This window comes from Coptis chinensis, chromosome 6 (assembly GCF_015680905.1).
Source record: "Coptis chinensis isolate HL-2020 chromosome 6, ASM1568090v1, whole genome shotgun sequence".
NCBI classification, from domain to species: Eukaryota; Viridiplantae; Streptophyta; class Magnoliopsida; order Ranunculales; family Ranunculaceae; genus Coptis; species Coptis chinensis.
Genome location: NC_141461.1, coordinates 18802201 through 18825272, shown reverse-complemented (window position 1 = coordinate 18825272; position 23072 = coordinate 18802201). Strand labels below are relative to the sequence as shown.

Sequence of the window (23072 nt, the reverse complement as noted above, 5' to 3'; positions counted from 1 at the left end):
CGTGTAAAAAAATCTCCAACATACCAACTGATTTTTCTTGGTTCCTCTTGGACTTGGCTTTTTCAATTCAAGAAGACGCTCAATTTTTTTAGAACCCTGTAATTCAACTCCACCAACACTTGCATTGGTGAATTAGAAGTTGAATCTTCACCATCACTTTTGCGGCTTTTTCTCTTTGTGGGGCGGCTTGATCTTGTCTCAAAAATGCTACTCCACTTTGGATTATCTTTGAGTATAACATAACAATGATCAAGTGAAAAATACGCTTTTTCTTGTTGTTGGTACGTCATCCTTTACCTCGGACAACTAAAAAAAAACAATAATTTGATTAAGATAATCATAAATGAAATTTATAAATTGACGAAATTGTAATTATCCGGCTTTGTATTGTAGTACCACTTGCATTTCGAGCCTCCACCACATTCACAATTGCAAACAAACTTGTTCATTATTTTCGAAATATATTTCCATCTACCGCAAATTGAATTGGAAGACCTATCCGACTCACGTGTTTCATTGAACTCGTTTGTTGCACGATTCCAAAATCCTTTTGCATTTTGGAAAACACTAACAATTGAGTCTTCACTAATTCTTATCCAAGCAAGACATAGAGCTTGATCTTCGGACATGCTAAAGTGAGTATTTGCTTTTGCATTAGTGTTACCACTTGTTTGAGTTGTTTGAGATGCTTGAGATGCCATTTGATATTTTTTTTTTTTAATAACTAATTTTGAAGAAGAAGAAATATGATTGTTGGAAGTGTGAGTTGAAATGGAACAAATGTTATATATATACTAAAGTTTTTATTTTTTACCGTTTTAACTTTTTGACCGTTGGTGAACTAGCCATTAGGACTCCAGACGGGATGTTTGATTCCGTATGGAAAAAAAGAAATATAGCGAGACGGGATATTGGATTCCGTCTTATGAGTTTTGTAATCCAGACGGAATCCAACATTCCGTCCGAAGTTCACAACTCAACCACTATCTCGGTTGAAAATTTCATTTTCGTTTTGATTTGGAAAATTAGTCACATTAATATTCACTTTTATATTGGGCCAAATTTTTTTCGACCATTTAGAGGTGAATATTATCACATCCCTGTGTTTTATCCGTAATTCCCCATATGAATGACCGTAGTTGTACAAAGGTCTGTCCAGAGTTACACAATCATTTTAGATGTACCAAGGTCTGTTTTGAGAATTGAGATGACCAATAATTTTTTTTGGGGATGACCCTAATTGTACAAAGGTCACTAATCTTAGATAGTTAGATGTACCAAGGTCTGTTTTGAGATGAGCTCATATTCCATTTTCTGCAAATTGAATATGACCTAAGACATTGCCATAAAGAATATTTTTTTCCCAGTTTCCAAAGTTGAGAGCACACAACACAGAAAAGACATTAGCTAGCGCCCAAAAAAAAGTGTATGGAAAGTGCGCGCATTATTCCGGAACTAAATGCAGAGTACGGATCTGCGTCCCTTGTTTATAGGGTTCACTCAATTACACTAGACCACTAGTCTTATGGCTATGCACCTACTTCTTAATTTCTTATATAATCTCTTGTTCTTCATGCCAGGACCTTAGAAAATCAACCAATATAGCTCAAAATCAAATACGCAACTCTCTAGTCTCTAGTTCTCTAGTTTGATCTGTAAACTTTTAAGAACATGCAGTTTCAACCATTTTTACAACTTGGGTTGTTGCAGAAATTGTTGGTTTTGTTCTACATTTCAGTGTTGATCATAGGGGAAAAGAGCGGAATGACTCATGTTGTCACTAGTAGGGAGCAGTCTTTAAGGGTCCAAGTGAGGCAGCAAGCAGCAGAAGGTTCCGTTGATCCATCTGATATGGTTTTCTTCTCAAGCAGCAGAAGCGTTCCCAACTTGTCTGACCCTCTTCACAATCGTTAGTGTCTGTTGCTGCTTCTGCTTAATTTTTCTGTCAAAAATCAAGATGATATTCGGTCGTGCAGAAGGCGTAGGCGTTAGTGTCTCAATATTGACTAGTTAATTGCTTGTGTACGTCTATGTTATCTAATCTGTACAAAGCTATTAAACTGTTTTGAATGTCTATCGTGTTCGCCAATTAGCTTGCTCATTTAACTTTTTGCTAGTTGACCTCATTGGTTTTGACTGGCCAATAAGTATAGAAAAACGCTAATCAGCACTTGATTATGGGCCGTGTCATAAAGCTGAACCAATCATCGAAGAGTAGCACCTAAGCAAACTATTTATATTTGCAATAAGCAACTCTCCAAATAGAGACAAAACAAGGCATAGAAAGCAAAAGTGTGGTGATTAATTAAAAATAGAAACAGTTTTGAGGCCAGTACTCAAATCTCGGGCAAACCGGGTTTGAAGAAGAAGAAGAAGAAGAAGAAGGAGAAGACTCCATGATAATTTTTCTACTGTTACTTATAACAACCAATGGCTTCCATTACTTCTGTTGAATTGAATTACCTCGTCTTTCGCTACCTTCAAGAATCAGGTTCTCTTCACTTTTTTTTTTTTTTTTTTTTGTCTCGTGATTGTGTATGATTTGAGATTAATTCATACTAATACTGCCCCGACCAAGGAGATGTTAACTTATAGACAATATATCTCATGAACCTAAATAGGTGCTCTAGGTATACTAGAAGTTGTCTAGGGTTGGCAATTAGATGCTTTCGAAAAGAATTTCGTTATCTAGGGTTTGTTTTACTAGGAAGATGAAGGCCAAATAGAAATGTGACAGACACTTTCTTTTTGTTGCGGACACCCAAATGTTTTGTAGCCCCTCCTAATCCAGATACCGCTTCAAAAACAAGACAAAAGATTTCTTAAACATAAATTATTTGGCAACACTTTATACCAAGTTTCCATACCTTTTCCAACAACCGAGATGTCATACCAATTCTCGTTTCCATACCTACTTGATGCTCATTGACGGAAATTGAGAAGGAAGCCAATGTCGCACAACTTTTATGTTCGGCAACAACTTATTACCTACATATTGGGTGGGAAAAAGATATGAGATTATGCATTGTAGGAAAAATAAATTACTGAATTTTGAGGTAGGGTAGTTTTGGATCATGTTCCTTCAACCGTTACATTTTTTACTGTTGCGTCTGTGTTAAGTTCAGTACACCAGTTGAATGATTTTTCTCTCCGGGGTACTAACCGTAAGTAGGTCTCATTCATATTTTAGGTAGCTAACCAAGTTAAGTTTCTGAGACCTGAGTTAAGTTGAACAAAAGTTTTTGTTTTTTCGTGCTCTAAATTCTCATGTGATTGTTTCTGTTCTGACACGTTCTGCATATTGTTAATCTGCTTTTCTGTTATTCATCTTTCAGGTTTTACACATGCAGCATTTGCTTTGGGATATGAGGCAGCGATCAACAAAAGTCCCATTGATGGAAATTTAGTTCCTCCTGGTGCTCTAATTACCTTTGTACAAAAGGGACTTCAATATCTTGAGCTAGAAGCAAACTTGAGTACTGTGAGTTTTCTTTACTTTATTTGATTAACTTTGTCTTGAATTTCCTATTATGTTGAGCTCTGTGCATTGGGTTTTGTTCTAATCGGTGCTTTTTTGTATTGCAGGGTGATGCAGATGTAGATGATGACTTTGCATTTGTTCAACCTCTGGATCTTATTACAAAGGATGTGTATGAATTGCAACGGATGATAAAAGAGAAGAAAGAGAATCTCCAAAAGGAAAAGGAGAAGGAGAGAGAAAAGGATAAAGAAAAGGAGAGAGAAAAGGACAAAGAAAAGGAGAAAGAAAAGGAAAAAGAAAAAGAAAAGGAAAGTAACCGAGAAAGGGAACGGGAACGTGAGCGTGAGCGGGAACGGGAACGTGGTAGAGAAAGAGAGAAAGATAGACAAGAGAAAGAGAAAGAGAGGGAACAAGAACGGGATAGGGAGAGAATAGAAAAGGAAAAACTGCGAGAAAAGGAAAAAGATAAAGAGAAGCAGCACGAGGAGACCATTGATAGAGACCCAATTAGAGATCGCGAAGATAAGGTTGATGTCAAACATGAGGACAGTGATGTTTGTGGAGGTAAATCAACGTATATTTTGCAACTTTAGAGTTTGATATATTTATAGATATACTAAATTGGCATATCAGGCGAAATCTAGTTGAGCAATTTGATATCGCCAATATTCTAAGATGTCAGAGCTTACGCCTTCTAATAATCGTTCTCTCATTTGTGCACAAATATTCTTAGTAGATTGGTATACCTTTATTGGGGAAAAGAATGTTACGGTATTCATAGGTTGTCGTTTATGAGTGAATGGTTTCATGCTGTTTTAGATGTTTCTAATCCTGTGCTGTTATACTAAAAAAAACAATAAGAAAACAATTTGGTAATGACTGGCGGAGCCGCAGAGGGAGGCTATCTTTTTCGTAGAGGTGCTAACTACTCCTTTAGCCTTTTAGGATGTGTCTTTCAAAGATGCATCCAATAACTAGCAAGAAAATTTTGTTCAAAATGGTGGGCTTGTGGTTCTTCCTGTTTGATAGTAATAAGATGCTTGTTTTATTTTAATAATAGGATGAAAAATACAACAGATGGTCTTAGATCATTCAAAAGAGGCTAATGGTCTTACATGCTCTGTGTTAGGATTAATCTGAAAGTTTGTCACAGTATTGCTTAAATCTCACTTTCTATGCTTCATAGGTCCTGAACCAATGGATATTTGTACAAGCTTGCCCTCTTTACCTTGTCAGATTCCTGATTCTGATGTAACTATATTGGAAGGTCATACTTCTGAGGTTTGTTACTAGTCTCCGTAATGCATGACATTTGTTTTTTTTTTTGGATAAGGATGCATGACACTTGTTTCATTCCTTTCTATTCCACTAATCTTCCAGTGTGCTTCTTGTACGATGTCTTTCATTTATTTTTACTATAACTTCTTTCTACAGGTTTTTGCTTGTGCATGGAGTCCTACAGGGTCACTCTTAGCATCAGGGTGAGTACGTCTATGAATCTATTTGGTACAGAAACAATTCCGTTTGTGTAACTCCTCTGCGAAGTAGATGTTTTATAACCTTTTATCCTTCACATGGATCCAGGTTTAACTTGGGATTCATCCATTTGTTCCATTTTTATATATCTCATTTAGCATGGTTCCAGGTCTTTTGTTTGTAGCACCTAACATTACCATAACTTATTCTCCGAATTTTTTTTTTCCGTATTTTGTGCCAGTAAATCTTTAAGTTATTTTGTGTTGCTTTTGTCGCTAGGTCTGGGGATTCCACAGCACGGATTTGGACTGTTGCTCCTGGAGCTTGTAGTTCCAGTGTGCAAAATGGACCTCCAAACGTACTGGTTTTGAAACATTTCAAGGGTAGAACGAACGAGAAGAGCAAGGATGTCACAACAATTGATTGGAATGTGAGTATTGTCCTTCTAGGTTTGGTTCAAGTGCTTGAGCTATCAATATATGCATTATTTATTTATTTTCCATCATTTCCAACATTTCATGTTCTGCTTTTGTGAGGTCTGATTCATGCACTGCTTTGCCTCAATCTCAAGTATATTTATCTTTGTTTGTGTTATACAGGGGGAAGGCACACATCTTGCTACGGGTTCATATGATGGGCAAGCAAGAATCTGGGGTAGAGATGGTATGTGAAGACTGTATATTTCTGTCTAATGTGCTACTGGATTTAATTTTAAGGGTATTCTATATCTGATCAATAGCCATGTTCTTAACTGACCTCACGTTGTTCTTACATTTTTAAAATTTTGATTGTTCTTCTTAATTAGGAGAGCTAAAGAGTACTTTAAACAAACATAAAGGACCTGTTTTCTCTCTGAAGTGGAACAAGAAAGGTGATTATCTTCTTAGTGGAAGTGTGGATAAAACTGCCATCGTGTGGGACGTTAGGACAGGAGAGTGGAAACAACAATTTGAATTTCACACAGGTAACGAATAATTGCTTCTTCTTTTATGTGCGTGTGGGTGACTATATTTGTATTGCTTGATATCTCTACAGTTTTTTACACATGATATTATAAAATTAGAAAAGAAATGTGTCTTTTTGAACTTGCAAATATATATGATAAATCATATCTTTCTTAAAGTATTCCTAATATATATCTTATGTTGATACAAGCAAAAATTACATTTATTTCCTACAATTTCGGACCTTTAATAAATGAAAACACACTATCTAAAACAAAGGTTGATGCAATTAGACTAAAGTACATTGACAAGGATAGGTGTATCCGTATCCGACACGGATACTAAGTGTTGGACACATCAAAATATCAGAAATTGAGGTATATCATATACAATGTGTCCGACATGGACACGTGGATATGTATCCAACACGGATTGTTTTTAAAATATGGCATGTCTAATGTAACATAGCAATTAAAGTATTTCTAAGGTTCATTATTTTTTGTTTTGTTTTATTTTTAATTATCTATAGACTATAGTTTATGTATTTTGGTGAAACACATTGCATCATTAGTGTGTTTTCAAAGTTTTCCATCTTTAGTAATGTAAAGTAAAGATTCAAGTAAGAAAAACTGCGAGCTTCTTTTCATAATCGTTTACATAATATCATTTAAAGGATATGCCATTGTAGTTTCCTTGATAAAAACTAAAAGAATAAAAGCTTATTATATACTTTCAGTTAGTTTCTCTCATTGTCATAATCTCTAGCTTACACACTCTTTCAATAGGTTTTAATCTCCATTTTCGCATTTTATTATTTTATAAATCTCTATCTACGGGGACTAATAAGAAAAATATTAGGATATAAAATAATTTCACATTAGCATATATATATTTAAGAAAAAAAAACTTTTTCCTACTATATATTCGGTGTTATTTATGTCTTTATTTATATTTACCTATGGGAGTCAAAAGTCAGAACAACATGTAGCTAGTGCATTTCACATTTTATTTCTTGCCCACGAGTTGGGTGTCACTGAACTCATGTAATGAATATTTGGTGACCAAACTCCCCTACATTTACTTAAATTTGTAGGAATTGATCACATCTCGTCAATTCAGTAACCTTAGATTAATACAGTTTCGTGTATTCTATGTTACTTTGCAGCTCCAACTCTTGATGTTGATTGGCGAAACAATAATTCCTTTGCAACGTGCTCAACTGATGCAATGATCTATGTTTGCAAGATTGGTGAAAATCGTCCTATCAAAACCTTTTCAGGGCACCAGGTTTGTGCTTGCAAGTGTACCAATGGTTCCTCTTTCTTTTTTTTTGTTAAATTTATTTGATAAGCTGTTGATAAGCAACCTTTCGTTGAATAGAGATGATTCTTAACAGATTGGTCACTTCCATGTGTTCCTTAAGCTACTATATTTGGCTTAGAGTTGTGATTGTTGTGACTGGTAGTAGTTTAATGGCTCGTGAGTTCTAGAGACCCTGAGTTACCAGTCAGGAGACTCGTATTAAGACCTGTTCAGGATGCCATGTACTTGTGGTTCATCCGCCTGAAGCAATACAGTACTGTTTACATCCTTCTAGAACAATATTGGGCTTCCTCTGGCTTTACATTATGTTTTAGGGGACATGTGTCACCTAATCATCAGTAATTTGTTTCTTTATGCGGCATGCATGTTTGCTTTTGCCAACTTCAGTAATAAAAAATGGTGCTTTGTGGGGACCTTTTACTGGTAAAGTAGTAGCAATCTTTTGCTAATATGGGCTGGTAGTCTAAATAGCATTGACCTATTTTGGGGGTCAGTTGAGTGTGAGTGCGAGCCTTTGTACTTTTAGCAATTGTGTGGAGTTATGCATTACCCCTGAAGAGAGCATTTGTCATCTCTTTAGGGACTGTATATTTTCACCAAAGCAGATTAAGATTACTTTTGATCAGCTTTAGAATCTGCGATACCTTTTACGGTTAGCTCTTTGACACCTTTTGTGCTTGCTTGTTGCAAGTTGCCATTACCTAGTAAGCCCTTTTAAAGATGGTACTACATGTTTTGTTGCTGGTCCTTATACCTGGAAGAAAACTCTTCATCTATTGATGATTAAAAATGGTTCTATGGGTTTGTGCATGGAGTGATAGTAGGTAGGTTGAGAAGACTTAAGTCTACAGGACTCATTTTCGGGTTGGATAAAGGTTGGCTCTACTTCTTTTGTACTTGGTGGCGCTATCTTTGCACTTGGAGTTACACCCACCTTAGTGCTTACTAAGGAGATAATCATGAATGAAATTTGTTTCACTGATTAGAAAATATACAGATGAACAATTGAGTACTGAAACTTTCATTTTTCCAATGATGCCTGGGGTTTGAGTTTCTTGGTAGAGTGTGGAAAGGGTTAGTGTTATATTTGAGGGAGTTCCCAAGTATTTATATTGACTTTTTAAATCTTGATACGCCTTTTTTTTCTTTTCAAAATAACAAACCAGTCTCTTCTTATTTATATGTTGGTAGTTATATCTATCATTTATCAAGTTTACTTACTCTTTTACCTTTCTATAGTAAAGGCGTAACAAAATGGCTAGTGTGATTGTGAAAACCTGTGAAACTTGAAGCTAGGGCTGGTCATCAGGCTCGGTGCTTGTGAGCAACTCGGTGCTCGGCTCGTTTTGGGATCGGCTTGTGCTCGCTCATGAAAAAATATGAGTCAAATATGAGCTTAGTTTTAGGCTCGTTTCGAGTTCGAGTCGACGTCATCAAATAGTTTTCTTTTATCTCTTTATATATATACAGAGAAAAGAGAAAAATACCCAGGCCCACAAACACATGAACCCATAAGCCCACAAGGAAAAGCCCTAAACAATAGCCACGTCTCTAATGTCAAAAGTCAAAACACATTTTATCCCAAAAGGCCAAAACTTACAGGCGGCTCTCAAACCCCATTACACCCACACCACCATCTCAAAGCTAATCAACTTATTGACACCTCCATCATTGAACTTCAATTCCTTCATTTTCATATTTGTTTTCATGGAGTAAATTTCACTTTTTTTTTTTTTTTTTTTTTTTTTTTTTTTTGCCCATCATTGATACTCAAGGTGATAGTGAGAAGTTAAAGTGTTGCAGACTTGCTGTTATTGTAGAAGCAATTGATCCAAACAAGGGCATTGCAGCTAAGAAAGTTGGAAGATAGAGATATGAGAATACTGATTTTGTTATATTTTTGGCTTTCATTTTTTGAAAGTGATGGTATGTAATATATAGCTCGTTGTAAATTTGTATGTTGATTGCAGTTTGGATGTGCTTCTTACTTTCCTAAAACTGAAATGTAATGTGTTTTGGATTTTTTGAACTTAATTCGTTCAAAAATGGAGTTTATGCCATTATTTCCAGATCTAGTTCACGAGCTACGAGTCTCGAGCTTGAGCTGCACTCGAGCTATGTGTAATTAGAAACGAGCCGAGTTTGAGCGCAAAGTGGAGCTCGACTTTGAGTTTGAGCTCGGCTCGAGCTCGACTCGAAAACCCACGAGCCGAATCTGAGTATGCCAATACTCGGCTCGCTCAACTCGATGACCACCCCTACTTGAAGCTAATATATTATAGATGAGGCATTGTACTGTATTGTATAGAATGAGTAATAAGCAGCTCTTTGCGAGTTGCATAGAAACCACCCCAGTAAATACCAAGAAGCTGTTTGCGAGTTGCATAGTGAATTTGAGGAATCTATCCTCAACTTTGCTTTTGAAATACATGTAGTGATGTCCAAGACAGAATATTGATTTTTACTGGGTGGTCTCTGCAACAGTGTAACTCTAATTCATTTATTCGTGGCGTTTCACTTTTGAAATACATTTAAAGATTTACTCTTTTGTTTGTTTGTACTTTTTCCCCCCCAATTGATAGTGATTCTGACTGCTGATGTTAGACACTCTAATCTTGATTTTGCTATTACAGGGTGAAGTCAATGCTATCAAATGGGATCCAACAGGGTCATTGTTGGCTTCTTGCTCGGATGATGGGACTGCAAAGGTAATTCATTCCATTCCAAATGGGGAGGAAGGACGTGGTGTTCTGTTTGGATATCCTTCTGTCATGTGGATATTAATGAGAATTTTTTGTAATGTATTTTTGAATAACAAGTATAAGGTATTGCAGATATGGAGTATAAAGCAGGACAAATATGTGCATGATTTGAAGGAGCATGTCAAGGTTCTATAAACAATTTCATTTTTCTATGGTTACTTCTCTTTCTGGATCACTGATCACCAGAAGGCTTGTATATTTTGCAGGAGATATATACTATTAGATGGAGTCCTACTGGCCCAGGTTCAATTAATCCCAATCAACAATTAGTTTTGGCAAGGTACTGCAGGATGACTCTTTGAAATCCTGATGTTTCCATTGACTTTGATTTAACAATCTGTGCTACATCTTGTGTGTGTATTGGAATAGACTAAGGATTACACAATAGCTAAGCGCCATACACTACCAAAAGACCCCACCAAATTAATACCACCATCCCACTCTGACATTATTTCTATACATTTAAATACATATCTGATAGAATACCCCTGTGACCCTCAAGACACTCACCGAGCAAACCCGTAGCATCCTTGGCTGAAATTATCATGGATAGAAGAATTTCTTGACATATTAGTCATCCTCATGTTTTTTTTAATGGATTTTTACAACATAAATATATATTTTTATCCCCCCAGAGGAAGATCTTTCTTTGATGAAAAATTTTCTATTTTTTTTTATAATTGGTCGCCATATACTAGGAACGACTCGCTATTCACTCAGTTTCTGGGTCATAAATTCATAATCTTAAGATTCTGCAGGAGAGAAAGAGACCTTGGGGATTGCAAGGGGGATTACCCTTGAAAGACATTGGTCTTGTGTAGATAGGGCTGTCAATGGACCAGTTTTGGTCGGATTTGGAAAATTCCATTACCGAACCGATAAGATAATGGTGTACCCGAACCAATAATATTATAGTTCATCCTAATTATAAACCAAACCAATAAGGTATATTACCAACTGAAACCGAGCAGACTCGAACTGAACTATGAATTTAATCAAATTTTGTATTGTATCAATTAATTTCAACCTCACAATTTATAAAATCTATACAAAAGTGATCATAAGTATTACTAAAATTCAGGTGCATATCGGTTTGGTGGATGGCAAGTCCAGAACGAAACCAATATCTAATCGGAACTTAAAAATCAAACCCATTACTGAACCGAAACTGAATCACAAGACCCGAACCCACTTTATATCGGTTTGGTTCGAGTCAGTTTTCGGTTTATCAGAACAGAAGGATGTTGGTTGCTAGGGTTTCCACACCCCAAGCAATTCCAAGACATAATTAGGCCTATTCCATCTTTTGAGGATGATAGAGAGTTGAAGGACAGACACATCATATGCGGTGAGGATCTATACTAGCCCTCTATGTTCCGCTCTGATGGCATAAAACCTGAAGAGTTTTCTGCAATACTGTTCTAATTTTTTCTCTCTTGCCTTGTATTTTGGACTCGTGTTTTTGTTATGTTATTCATATGATGTTACCATTTTGCAGTGCATCCTTTGATTCAACCATAAAGCTATGGGATGTGGATACCGGGAGCATTCTCCACACTTTTACTGGTCACAGGTACAAACCATAATAATCTTCATTTATTTATGAGATTTTTTCGTACTTCTGTCTTCTTATTCTGTTAATCTGTTGGGAGCCCTGATGCTGATGTGTTAATAAACTGCACGTCCATGAATTCTGAGTGCATTTTTCGAGACTGTAAGAAAACAAGTTGATGGATGCGATCATTTAGTTGTCTTTTGTTATGTTCATAGTATATATCAAGAGGCAATGCCATATTATTGTGCTTGTGCGTTATGTGCATAAAATAATAAAAGTTCGTGAAAGAATTTACTCAGTGAACCCACCTTAGGGTTTATTGAAAGTCCGGAAGGTATTTCTTACTTTAGGCTAATAAAAAATTGGAATAGAATTTCTAACCATTTGAATATTTCTATTTGTAAATACAGGGAACCTGTATATTCTGTTGCATTTAGTCCAAATGGGGAATACTTGGCAAGTGGGTCTCTGGATAAAAGCATGCACATTTGGTCAGTTAAGGAAGGGAAGCTGGTAAAAACGTATACCGGCGATGGTGGTATATTTGAAGTCTGTTGGAACAAGGAAGGTGACAAAATCGCTGCTTGTTTTGCCAACAACACCGTTTGTGTCATGGATTTCAAAATGTAATTAAAGTTTTTCCATATCATATTCTGATCACGGTGCATCAACACAGCTGCAAAATTGCTGCCTTAACTTGTAAGAAAATGCTTTTAGCTATAGCTGTTGTAGTTTAATTCTTCTTCATAGAAATGATTTCTGTAAGTTCTTAGTTCACAGTGAACAATCTCTTAGAACTTTAAATTAGGATGTACAGATTTAATACTCACGCAAAAAATGCATGATAAATTGTTGCGACTACGAATTACACGAACTGGGCCTGATATTGGGCCGTGGATTAAGGCCCAAATGTATTATAGCCCATTACCGAACCTAAAAAACGAGCTTAAACCTCGAAAACACATTTTACACAATCCGCACAGGGAAAAAAATGGCTTTTCGTTCCGGGTCATTTTCGAGGTCACTACTGAATAACGCAAGATCTTCACTACGGTCATCACAATCACAATCACACCCTCGATTACGCCCACCACCAATACCAACTCCACTTCGTCAACAACAACACCGTCGTTTCTCCATTTCAAGGTACATCCTTTTATTTATCTATTTATACATTATTTTTAAAAATGTGATATTTGAGTATGAATGAATGAATGATTATTGTGAAAAAACAGGACATTTGGAGAATTGGGTTGTGCTCAATCACTTATGCCGTTGCACAGCGTTGTTGCTGCAGCTAGACTTACTTCACACCTCACTGTTAACGCCCGCTCCTGTTGTGAGCTTTCTCAGGGTACCTTCTTCCGTTCTTGTCAAGATCGCTAATATTTCTTTCATTTGTGAGTCTTTTTTTTTTTTTTTTTTTTTTTTTTTAGGGTTTATTAGATTGTGTTTTAGAATTAATATAATAAGAAATAAAATTGGTTGAGATTTATATATAGGGAATAATGGAAAAGATGGGTGATGAAGGCTGTTGCTTGCTGGCAATTTATCATCCAACATTTGGTGTGTGGACTTTTTTTATATGCTGCATTGTACAGTTCATTTTTTTTTTTTTTTTTTTAAACTTGTGTTCCCTTTGTAATAATATATACATCATAAATACACTAATGTAGTAAACCACATGAATTGAAATGTGAAGAAATTTATATATTAAAGAAAGGGGATTGACATGAGGAGGTGTTCGTGCAAATTATAATAATTATTCATCACAAAACGTTTACAATATATTTTTACTTCGTGATCACTGCTGTAGTGCTGTCAATTAAATGAACTGTTGATTTTGATTACTTGTTACTGATTTGTTATGGTCCGTATATGCAATTCAATGTAGAATGGGCTGCTACAAAGCAATTGGTTAAAATGGACATTATTACGAATGTGTTTTTCCTTATCTACTATAGACAAGCATAAATGTAATATCTTTCCTTTTTTCTTTTCCTTTCTTTCTGCTAGGTTCGTAATCCGCCAACTTCCTGCGGTGAGTAGCAAATATTTTTGACCGTTGATTAAATCAATAATAATGCAGATTTTTTCTGATATCTCTTATTTTTGGGTACTTGTGCGCTGTATGTGTGTCTGTATGTATGTGCAAGCAAGTTTTTTTTTACATGAATACATTCTAAGAATGGAAGGACCCTTCGCAAAAATACTTCTTGTAGCTTATCCACTTCTAGGGAAAAACGAAAGAAGAAGAATAAAGTACTTGTAGAGAGTTCATATTTCACTCTCTTGCTTAATTGCTTCCTAATCCTAATCCGTATAAGCTTTAGTTCCCATTGAGTACAAACATGGAAGAAAAGAAGAAGAATAAACTCATGTAGTCATTAGTCAATGAAATATTTTTATTTAACTGTTCTGTGTGTTTCAAAAAACAACTTTGAACATTAAGCCAAGAAAGAGAGGTAGAATGGGAGAATGAGAAAGGAAGAAGTGATGGGGAGAAATATTGTTGAATTTCACAGCGCAATTGGAGTTTTCTTTTATCTAGAAAACTGGGAATTCCATTAAATGCTGGAAGAGCATCAGTTTTGGGGGACCAGATAACATAAAACACAGGAACTTGACTCAAAACAAAAGGCTTTATATCTAAGCCCAGGCATGCCTTGCTTGTGGTCCAAAGACGGAAGACGGAGGTTTATTTGTATAATACCTGTTCAAGAGACGGAAGGCTGTCTCCAAATTTATATTATTTTGCTTCAAGCAGACAACCCAACATAGTTAAAATTAGAGACTTTGCTTGGTTTTCTTTTTTTTATTTCTGAAGGTTTGTATTTTTCTCTTATCTTTTCTACCATCCTATTTTCTTTGCTCACTATCAAGTGGGATGCTTTATCCTACATGTATTTTAGTTTCTTTTTTCATCTATAAAGCTTCTAGTTTTTCAATTAAATCAAGAGAATAAGGACTTCATCTTAGTTGCAGTTATAGATAGGGTCTGGTGCTCTATTTTATACGTTTGTAGACAACTGTACTCTAATTATTTAGCCTTGTTTTGTGTCTAGAGCTATAAGCACTATGTTTACTTGGAAGTAACATGTTAGAAAAATGTGTTTCATTTATTATTTTAATACCTTCTCTTATTTTAATCCTATAAGTTGTTGTTGCCATCTTAGTTGTTGTCTAAACTGTTTGCTAATAAAGATAAATGGTATGGACTATGACAAACCAATCAATTTTTATAAATGTGTATTTTATTAAACTGTACCTTTTTTTTTCCATTCCAAGTGCAATATTTATAATATATTTCCTTCTTTTTTTCTTTTATTTTCCCTGCTAGGTACGTAATTGCCGAACTTCCTATGGTGAGTAGCGAAACTTTTCTGATGTTGGTCTCTTTAAGCCAATAGTGTCATAGATCGCTGTTGATACCCCCATATTTTGAATGATAAGATTAATCAAGCTGAACTACTTATAGGATTTTTAATGCTTGTTAAATGACCATTATTATCAATATTTTATCGGACATTATAAGTAAGCAGTCCATTTTACCAGGTAACTGAACGAGTGAACGTTGACCATTTTTTTACCGTTACTGTTTATTTTGCCCCCTGGAAGAAAATTCTGGCTGTATAACTGGTGAAACACAAATAATAACAGGCTTGAGATTATAGAAAGATTACACAATTAATCCTTCTGACTGCTAGGAGTTCAACTCTTTGTCACAAGACTTAATGCAATATGCAAAGTTATTTGTCAGCATGTCCACTCCGCATCTAAGATGGTGAATAAGTCTATAGTGTATTGGAAATAATTTTCATTGCTTATTGGAAAGTCTTTGCTTCAGATTCTATGTTGCTTTCCTTGTGGGATCACATTGATTTATCTCTTTAATGCAGTTCTTTGTCCCTAATCTTGATATTACAACTGTGTTTCAGGCCAGTGAAAGATGTTAGATCAGAATAGCAAGAACTGCAGTTTGGATTGGTGATAGATTAGTGTCTCTTGTGGAAACTTGGGGTTTTTTTTCATGAGAGTTGGAAGGAACTAAATAATGTTAGCTATGTTGTGTCTTTTGGAAGACACTCGTTATACAATTTGGGTTGAATTGATAGTCACTTTTCTAATGGGAGGTTGTTAAGTTTAATTTTGGTCTTGGTTTTTCTCGCACAAAGTTTATTTGAGTTGGAGCTTCACAATGAGTTCAATGTTAAGTCGTTATTATGCATTTGGTAGATTGAAAAGTTTGAGTCATTCAAAGGAAGTTACTAACTACTACAGAATGAATGAGGGCTAACGACCTAACGTTTATCAGAGGAATGCCAGCGAGCTACCCCTTTGTGTGCAGAACCATTAGACGCTACTACTGAACAAACTAGTTTACCCACTGACACAGTGGATTTCTAATTTGACTATGGACCAGCAAAAACAAGAAGATCACCGCACAGATCCTACTGCAGTCCTGCAACAGCACTGGAGTCCATTCCCTTGATAATTCTATATGGGGTTCCAAATTAAGAGTAACAGGAAAAATAATTTTCAAAATTGTTAGTATGAGAGACCAAAAAGAATTCCTTGTACACAAAAGCAAACTGCTTCCAACAATCCCTAACTCACTCGATGCGCTTTTCCATTGAAACAAAGGAACAATCATATAGAATAAAGTACATAATAATCCATTTTTGTCCATGAAACTCCACAACGTCAACAGTGCAGTACAAAAAAGAAACTCTGGAGAAGCTTCAGAACGATGTAGAAAGTTACTCTAAAGCAACGAGGGTTGTAGGGGTGGAAGCTGTATTGACCACTGAAAGTTTAGGTGAAAGTCATGTTAACAAGGATCATAACGCCCTAGGAAGTGAAAAAGAACATGAGGAAGGAGAAGATTCTCAGTCCAAACAAGAGGTTAGCGGTGCAAAAACAGCACTTGAGAATGCGGGTTTTTCCTGAAATTTCCGATTTGATCGGTTTTGTCCATTAAGGCGGGTTTTCTAATTACCATGAAACTCCTTGAGAAGCAGAAACAGAGTAATGGCGATTCAAAACCAAAAAGTACATGGGCGAAGTTAGGGCCAAATTCAAACCCGTTTGGATAGGGAGAGGGGCTGCTGGAAAGGAAGAACCATTTTGTCGTGTTATGTACCTCCCACCATTGTAAATGGTAAGCCAAGAATACATGTCCAAAGCTCTCAATTTTCAGCTGCATAATAAAAAGTTTGAAAACTTGGTGATTGGGTCGCTTTGTGGGGAAACGACTAAAACTACAATTATGTAAAGGAGATTGTGAGTAGAGCATGGAGGGTAAAGAATTTCGTGATGAAACCTTATGGAGATACCATGTATACCTTCAGGTTTGAGAAGGAGGATGATCGGAAAGCAGTTTTGGATCTTGGTTCGTTTCATATCGCAAGCAAGGGTAAAGCTGTTTGTGGTTAGGCCTTGGAGACGATTTGTTGAAGCGGAAACAAGAGAGTTAAAAACAATCCCAATATGGGTGATTGTAAAAGGATTGCCTATGGAGATGTGGAATAAAAAATGGCTTCATTGTAAAAGGATTGCAAGTGGGGGCTTCAAGTGCCATAGAGTCCCAATGTTTACGAGATAGGCTTACAGAGAACATGGCGAGGACTTCATATGAAAGGGTGTGCATTGAAATCGATTCAGAATGTTCATATCCAGAAGACATCCCAGTGGTCCTAGATCAGAGAAGAGCGTACAAGGTTGGTTTTGAGTATAACTGGAAGCCTCCGTGTTGCAGAATGTGTAAGGTATTTGGGCACACGGAACTTAGCTGCCCAAAGAAGCCACAGACAGAGATAAATATTAAGCAAGTGTGGCTCAAGAAACAAGAAGAAGGTGAAAGTGTAGGAAGTAAAATTGCTGAAATGGGCAGCACAGAACAAAAGAGTATGTCAGAGAATTCACTGAAGAACATGTCAGATAATTTGAAGAAGAGCATGGCAGAAGTGTCGATGAAGAAAGAGAATGTGGAAGAGGAAAATAAGAAGGTTGAGGACAGGGGTAAACAAAAAGGAAGTATGACAGCAGGAGTTACCAAAGAGAAAGATGTACAGGAAGTTTTACTAGTTGACGACGAAAAAGGATGGGAATCTCCAAGTCGTAAACATACTTGCAGAGCAAGAAACAAGGTATCGATTACAGAGGCTAATGCAGTGATTACTGAAAGTAAGGAGAAGGGACTAATGAGTGGAACTGTAGAGCAAAAGAGTAATTCAGAATTGGCAGAGAGTGGAAAACAGCACTTACAGAGGCTAAACACGCATGTGGGCAAGAGGTCGGCCAGAAGGAAAGAAACCGCAATAGAAAATGATGCTTCGTGGGGAAAACTGAAGTAGCTAAAGGAACAACCGATGCAAATAAGATGGCAATGAAAGAAAGCACCAAAAGCTTGGCCAAGAGGCGCTGAGAAAATGAAAGAATCCGGCAATAGGAACCGATACTTCAAGGGGAGACATGAGGCGACCACCACATCCGCCGCAAAGAAAGACGGCAAAGAAAAAAAGGTACCAAAAGTGGTTCCTTAACGCACATACATAGATTTAAATGATAAATCTAGCATGCTGGAACATGCGCGGGTTGAACCAAGCATTCAAGCAAGTGGAGGTTAGGGATTTAATTCGCAAGTATGACATTAGTCTTATGGGATTGATTGAGACAAGAGTGAAACAAAGTAGGATGGAAGAAATAGTGAATAAGTGTTGTTACCAGTGGCAAAGTGTGAATAACTATCGGGTTTAGTGAATCGGGGAGGATTTGGGTATGCTGGGATCCTCAAAGGTGTTCTGTGACAAATGTTCAAGTTGAAGAGCAGTGCATCACCATGGAGGTACTAACTACGGCTGGTAAGGAGTTCATGGTTACCATTATCTATGCAAGTACTGATAGAATAACCAGAAGGAACTTATGGAACAAAATTATAGATTTATCCTGTACTATAAACAAATCATGGATTCTGCTTGGAGATTATAACTCAATCTTGAATTCTCAAGAAAGAGTGGGTGGGGCTGATGTGAGACCTCTACACTTTGTCGATTAAAAGAAATCGCTATGAGCGCTAAGTTTGGTGGATATAAAATACAGGTAATTTTATGACATGGTCAAATAGGCAAGGAAATAGAATATGCAATGAAGTTTGGATAGGGTAATGGGAAATGATGAATGGATTCGAGAATTTAGTGACTATGAGGTCAATTTCAAAACCCAAAAGCTACATCGATCATTCACCATGCTAGTGTACTCGCTTAAGCGAGGGAATCAAAAAGAAAAGGGTTCAAGTTTTTTAATTTCGGGTTAAGGAGGAAGGGTTCATGAAAGTAGTAGAGAAAGCATGGGAAGAGGCGCAATGGGAAATCTGATGTATAGTTTTATGAAGAAATTAAAACATGTGAAGGCAAAGACTTATAGATTGGAATAAAGAGAAGGTGGGGAATGTTACTACAAGGGTTGTGGAATCTAAACGGGAATTGGATGAGCTGCAAACAAGGTTACAAACAGACCCTTTGAATGCAAACATAATCAGATCGGAAAAAGTAGCTTTTACACATTATGTGTAAGCTGCAAAATCTGAAGAGGGATTCCAAAGGCAGAAGTCGAGGGATCAGACAATAGTCTTGGGGGATAATAACACAAGCTATTTTTTCAAAACTGTACAAACAAGGAGGGTGACAAATCGAATAACTTGTATAACAGATGGGACTGGAAAACTGATGGATGACATTAACGAGATTGGTGCTGCATGTGTGGAATTCTATAAAGAGCTATATGGGCCAGATCAACTGCCAAATCTGAATTTCTCTATATTTAATGATTTGCCGCCAAAGCAACACATCTCTGAAGAAATAAAGGAGTCTCTCATTGCTGATATCTCAAAGAATGAAATCATACAAGCATTATCGAATATATGCAGTGATAAAGCTCCGGGGAGTGATGGATTTTCTTCACTATTCTACAAGGCCACATGGAAAATCATTGGTGAGGAATTTATTAAAGCAGTTAGAAACTTTTTTACATCTGGTATGATGCTTCAAGAGGTAAATGCTACTTGTATTACATTAATCCCAAAAAATGCTAGGCCAACAACACTAGGAGATTACAGACCTATTGCTTGTTGTGGATTTATATATAAATGTATTACAAAGATTCTAACATACGTGATGAAAGGCTTCATGCCTATGGTAGTAGCAGATGATCGGTCGGCTTTCATTCCCTAAGAAACATCCAGATAACATTCTCTTGTCTCATGAGCTACTTCATAATTATCACGAAAAGGGAGGGCAACCAAGATGTGCGGCAAAAATTGATCTAAGGAAGGCATATGATTCACTTCGGATGGGAAGCGATAATTTTTCTCTACACAGGATTGGAGTTCCAGATAAATTTATTGCGTGGGTCAAAAGGTGCATTGAAACTCCGATTTTCTCCATCATGTTAAAAGGAGCTCCTTATGGTTACTTCAAGAGTAAGAGAGGAATTAGGCAGGGTGACCCCATGTCACCCTACCTGTTTGTGTTAGTAATGGATTTGTTTCATGAACTAATGATGCAGAATGTGCGAGAAGGATCGTTCAGGCTCCACTACAGATGTCATAACCCAATTATCACTCATCTATCATTTGCGGATGACCTTATAGCATTCATGCATGGTGATATTGGAACAAATTGAAGTCATTGAGAAGTACAATCGGAGAATTTTCACAAGTGTACGGATTGAAGTAAATATAGAAAAGAGCTCTCTTTTCTTTGCGGGATTGAGGACAATGCATGTGAGGAAATCCAAAGCATCATTCATTTCCAAGAGGAAGCCTTCCGTGAAGTACCTTGGGATTCCTCTTATAACAACAAGGTTAATGCCATTGATTGTGCCCCCCCGCTTTCTAAAGTGGCGGTCGAAATTCAATCATGGAAAGGTAAATCATTATCATATGCCGGAAGACTACAACCCGATAAAGGCGATTGAATAATGTTAGCATGTATTAGGCAAACTTTGTTTCATACTACCGAAAAGTATCATTGAGGAGATTAATAGATTGTGTAGGAATTTTTTGTGGACTGGGCCAGACTGTGTTACATCTCATGCATTGATATCTTGGGAGAAGGTTTGTTACCCTTATGAAGAAGGAGGGTTGGGAGTGAGAGACATAGCAGCAATTAATGAAGCAGCGAACTTAAGGCATCTGGGGAATGTGGTGAGCAACAAGGAAACACTTTGGGTGCAATGGGTACAGAAAAATCTTATAAAGAGGAAGGACTTCTGACATATGGCTGTACCAAGAAATTGCTCATGGAGCTGGAGAGGAATACTAAACAACAGGAAAGAAGGTAAAATGATTGTGATGCATCAAATTGGGGATGGGCAAAACACTAGATTTTGGCTGGATCCTTGGCACCCAGCTGGAATACTCAAGAAGTTCTTTCCACAAACACTTCTATATAACTCCCGACAGTAACCTTAATGCAAAAGTATCGCAGGTTATAGAGAATGGAAACTGGGAGATACCACAAAATATTAAGACGCACTTGTCAGATATAGTGATGCAAATGGAGGAGGTCGTGGGAATAACAGGAGGGGAAGATAAACTTATTTGGTCAGTTTCGCAGCAAGGGAATTATAGTATGAAAGACACTTATCATCATGTTAGGAAATCGAAAACAAAAACTGAATGGAGTCAGTTGGTATGGTACTCTAATCGGATACCGAGACATTCTTTCATCAGCTGGATGGCTATACAAGGAGCGTTGAAGACACTCAAGAAGCTTAGAGAATGGGGGACGGTACAATCAGATGTTTGTATTCTTTGCTGGCGAGAAATTGAAGATGAAGAGCATCTGTTCTTCGACTGTTACTATGAACAATTTGTTTGGGCGTCGTTACTTCAAAGAATTGGGTACAGTAGGGGCAGAGCAGCCACATGGCGGGAAGAACTGGAGTGGGTTATTCAAATAACAAAAGGAAAGGGAGTGAAACAAGATGCAATGAAATTAGTTTGGAATGGTATGATTTATTGGATTTGGAGGGAGCAAAACACTAGAATTTTTGAGAAGAAGCAAAGCACAGCAGACCAAGTTGTGGAAATGATATTCAATGATGCAAGAACAAAATTACAATCAATGAGAATCACGATGGAACCAGGGAATGAGGCGCAGTTCATTAGTAGCATCTGGAATGTGCAAATCAAAGAAAAGGTTGCTGTTCAGAAAAAATGTAGATGGGAGCAAGGAGAAGATGACAAACATGTGTTGAATACAGATGGGACACTTCAAGGAGATATGGGAGGATGGGCTACTGTGATCAGAGATGCAAAGGGAGGAGTGGTTGCGGCAAGAAAAGGGAAGTCAGACTATGGGACAATTGCAATGATTGAACTGCAAGGAGTGGAGAAGGGACTGGAACTGGCAATGAGGCTGGGCATTAGAAGGTTAGAGGCAAGAATAGATTCCACAAATGTTGTCGCATTCATGAGAGACACAGGGTAACAGCCATGGCAAGCGAGAAAGATGCTCAGGAACATCGCACTGTTGGTGGGACAGCTGGAAATTTTCAAAATATATCATGTGTATAGAGAAGCAAATAAATTGGCTGATGCATTAGCCAATAATGTACCTAATGTGCGTAATATTGATATTATTGCTAGCTCTTTTTCAGAGGATATTAGGAAAATTATATACGAAGATGCGATAGGCATGGAATATGTGAGATTGTAACAAGCTGAAATTTATTTTTTAATTTATGAAAAGGGGTAGGGGACCTCTCTAAAAACCTCGCTTGCCTACCAAAAAAAAAAGAAACTCCACAACGTTGATTGGTATTCCACCAGTTATGGCGATCAACAATCCAGTGGAAGTTTTGCTAAGAATTCAATTACCAGAAGTTCCTAGGAACTATATATTCAATACAAATTCAATTACCATCAGTTCCTCGATCATTTCTTTGGATCAAACATTGCAATACGAACGGGAAATGGCTACCCCCAAATACAAAGATGAGGGAAATGGCCAAATGGGGTTATGTAATAGTTCTGGAGCCACAGAGTTTGAGAGAGCATGAAAGGAAGAGCCAGAAACGAGATGCCAAGATTTTCTGGTAATGCCACAAGCAGGGTATAAGTGTGTAACTGCTATGCCTGTAGGGGAGTAATATCCTTATTAAGGAATATTGCATACGCGCGAAGCATAAGCGAACTCAGGACATCGACCTCCGAGACCAATCTGTGAGTAGCTCCCTTCATGTAGGTGGTACGCTTGAGTTCGTTCAAGGATATCTCAGGACGAATAAACGGCTGGAGACAGAACGCCTCAGATAAAAACACCACCAGGTGTAATCATTACCAAAATCTTACTTGTACTTCCCACTACCGGGAAATAGGGACTACCGCACCAACTTCCAATCAGCACCCAACTCCTACTAAAACCAACCTAACACACATTCATAATATCCACCCTACACATGTGCAAGGGGTACACGTGTCTCTAGGATCAACACTCCCTTATGCCTATAAATACCACCTACTTGAA

General features: G+C 37.1%; 2 protein-coding genes across 8 annotated transcripts; both read left to right on the top strand.

The window, feature by feature from the left end:
• The first annotated feature begins 2299 nt into the window (after window positions 1–2299).
• On the top strand, window positions 2300–12306 carry HOS15 (WD-40 repeat family protein). The gene is made up of 14 exons (XM_086565071.1): window positions 2300–2491; window positions 3336–3481; window positions 3586–4045; window positions 4668–4762; window positions 4916–4962; window positions 5237–5387; window positions 5557–5620; window positions 5763–5921; window positions 7067–7188; window positions 9858–9932; window positions 10059–10112; window positions 10193–10266; window positions 11485–11559; window positions 11952–12306. The coding sequence occupies exons 1-14, from the start codon at window positions 2431–2433 to the stop codon at window positions 12169–12171; spliced, it is 1803 nt and encodes a 600-aa protein (XP_086421197.1). The 5' UTR covers window positions 2300–2430; the 3' UTR covers window positions 12172–12306.
• Window positions 12307–12493: 187 nt separating this feature from the next.
• LOC147491930 (uncharacterized) lies at window positions 12494–15688 on the top strand. 7 transcript variants are annotated; one of them, XR_015198092.1, is made up of 6 exons: window positions 12494–12687; window positions 12777–12895; window positions 13044–13107; window positions 13558–13582; window positions 14882–14906; window positions 15480–15688. XR_015198092.1 is itself a non-coding variant. In XM_086565077.1 (5 exons), exons 1-3 carry the CDS (start codon window positions 12533–12535, stop codon window positions 13563–13565), a joined length of 282 nt encoding a protein of 93 aa, XP_086421203.1. In that variant the 5' UTR covers window positions 12494–12532; the 3' UTR covers window positions 13566–13582; window positions 14882–14906; window positions 15480–15688. The 7 variants fall into 7 exon arrangements, 4 of the variants coding, with proteins under 4 accessions (XP_086421203.1, XP_086421204.1, XP_086421202.1 ...); XR_015198093.1 differs by lacking the exon at window positions 13558–13582; XR_015198094.1 differs by lacking the exon at window positions 14882–14906.
• Window positions 15689–23072: the final 7384 nt, after the last annotated feature.

Bases quoted from the DNA above. Each gene is read 5' to 3' on its own strand.
- LOC147491930 (XM_086565076.1), top strand. From the start codon at position 12,533: ATGGCTTTTCGTTCCGGGTCATTTTCGAGGTCACTACTGAATAACGCA. The intron at 12,688-12,776 runs GTACATCCTTTT...GTGAAAAAACAG, and splicing joins CGTCGTTTCTCCATTTCAAG to GACATTTGGAGAATTGGGTT. The intron at 12,896-13,043 runs GTACCTTCTTCC...ATTTATATATAG, and splicing joins CTGTTGTGAGCTTTCTCAGG to GGAATAATGGAAAAGATGGG.
- HOS15 (XM_086565071.1), top strand. From the start codon at position 2,431: ATGGCTTCCATTACTTCTGTTGAATTGAATTACCTCGTCTTTCGCTAC. The intron at 10,267-11,484 runs GTACTGCAGGAT...ACCATTTTGCAG, and splicing joins CAACAATTAGTTTTGGCAAG to TGCATCCTTTGATTCAACCA. The intron at 11,560-11,951 runs GTACAAACCATA...TTGTAAATACAG, and splicing joins CACACTTTTACTGGTCACAG to GGAACCTGTATATTCTGTTG.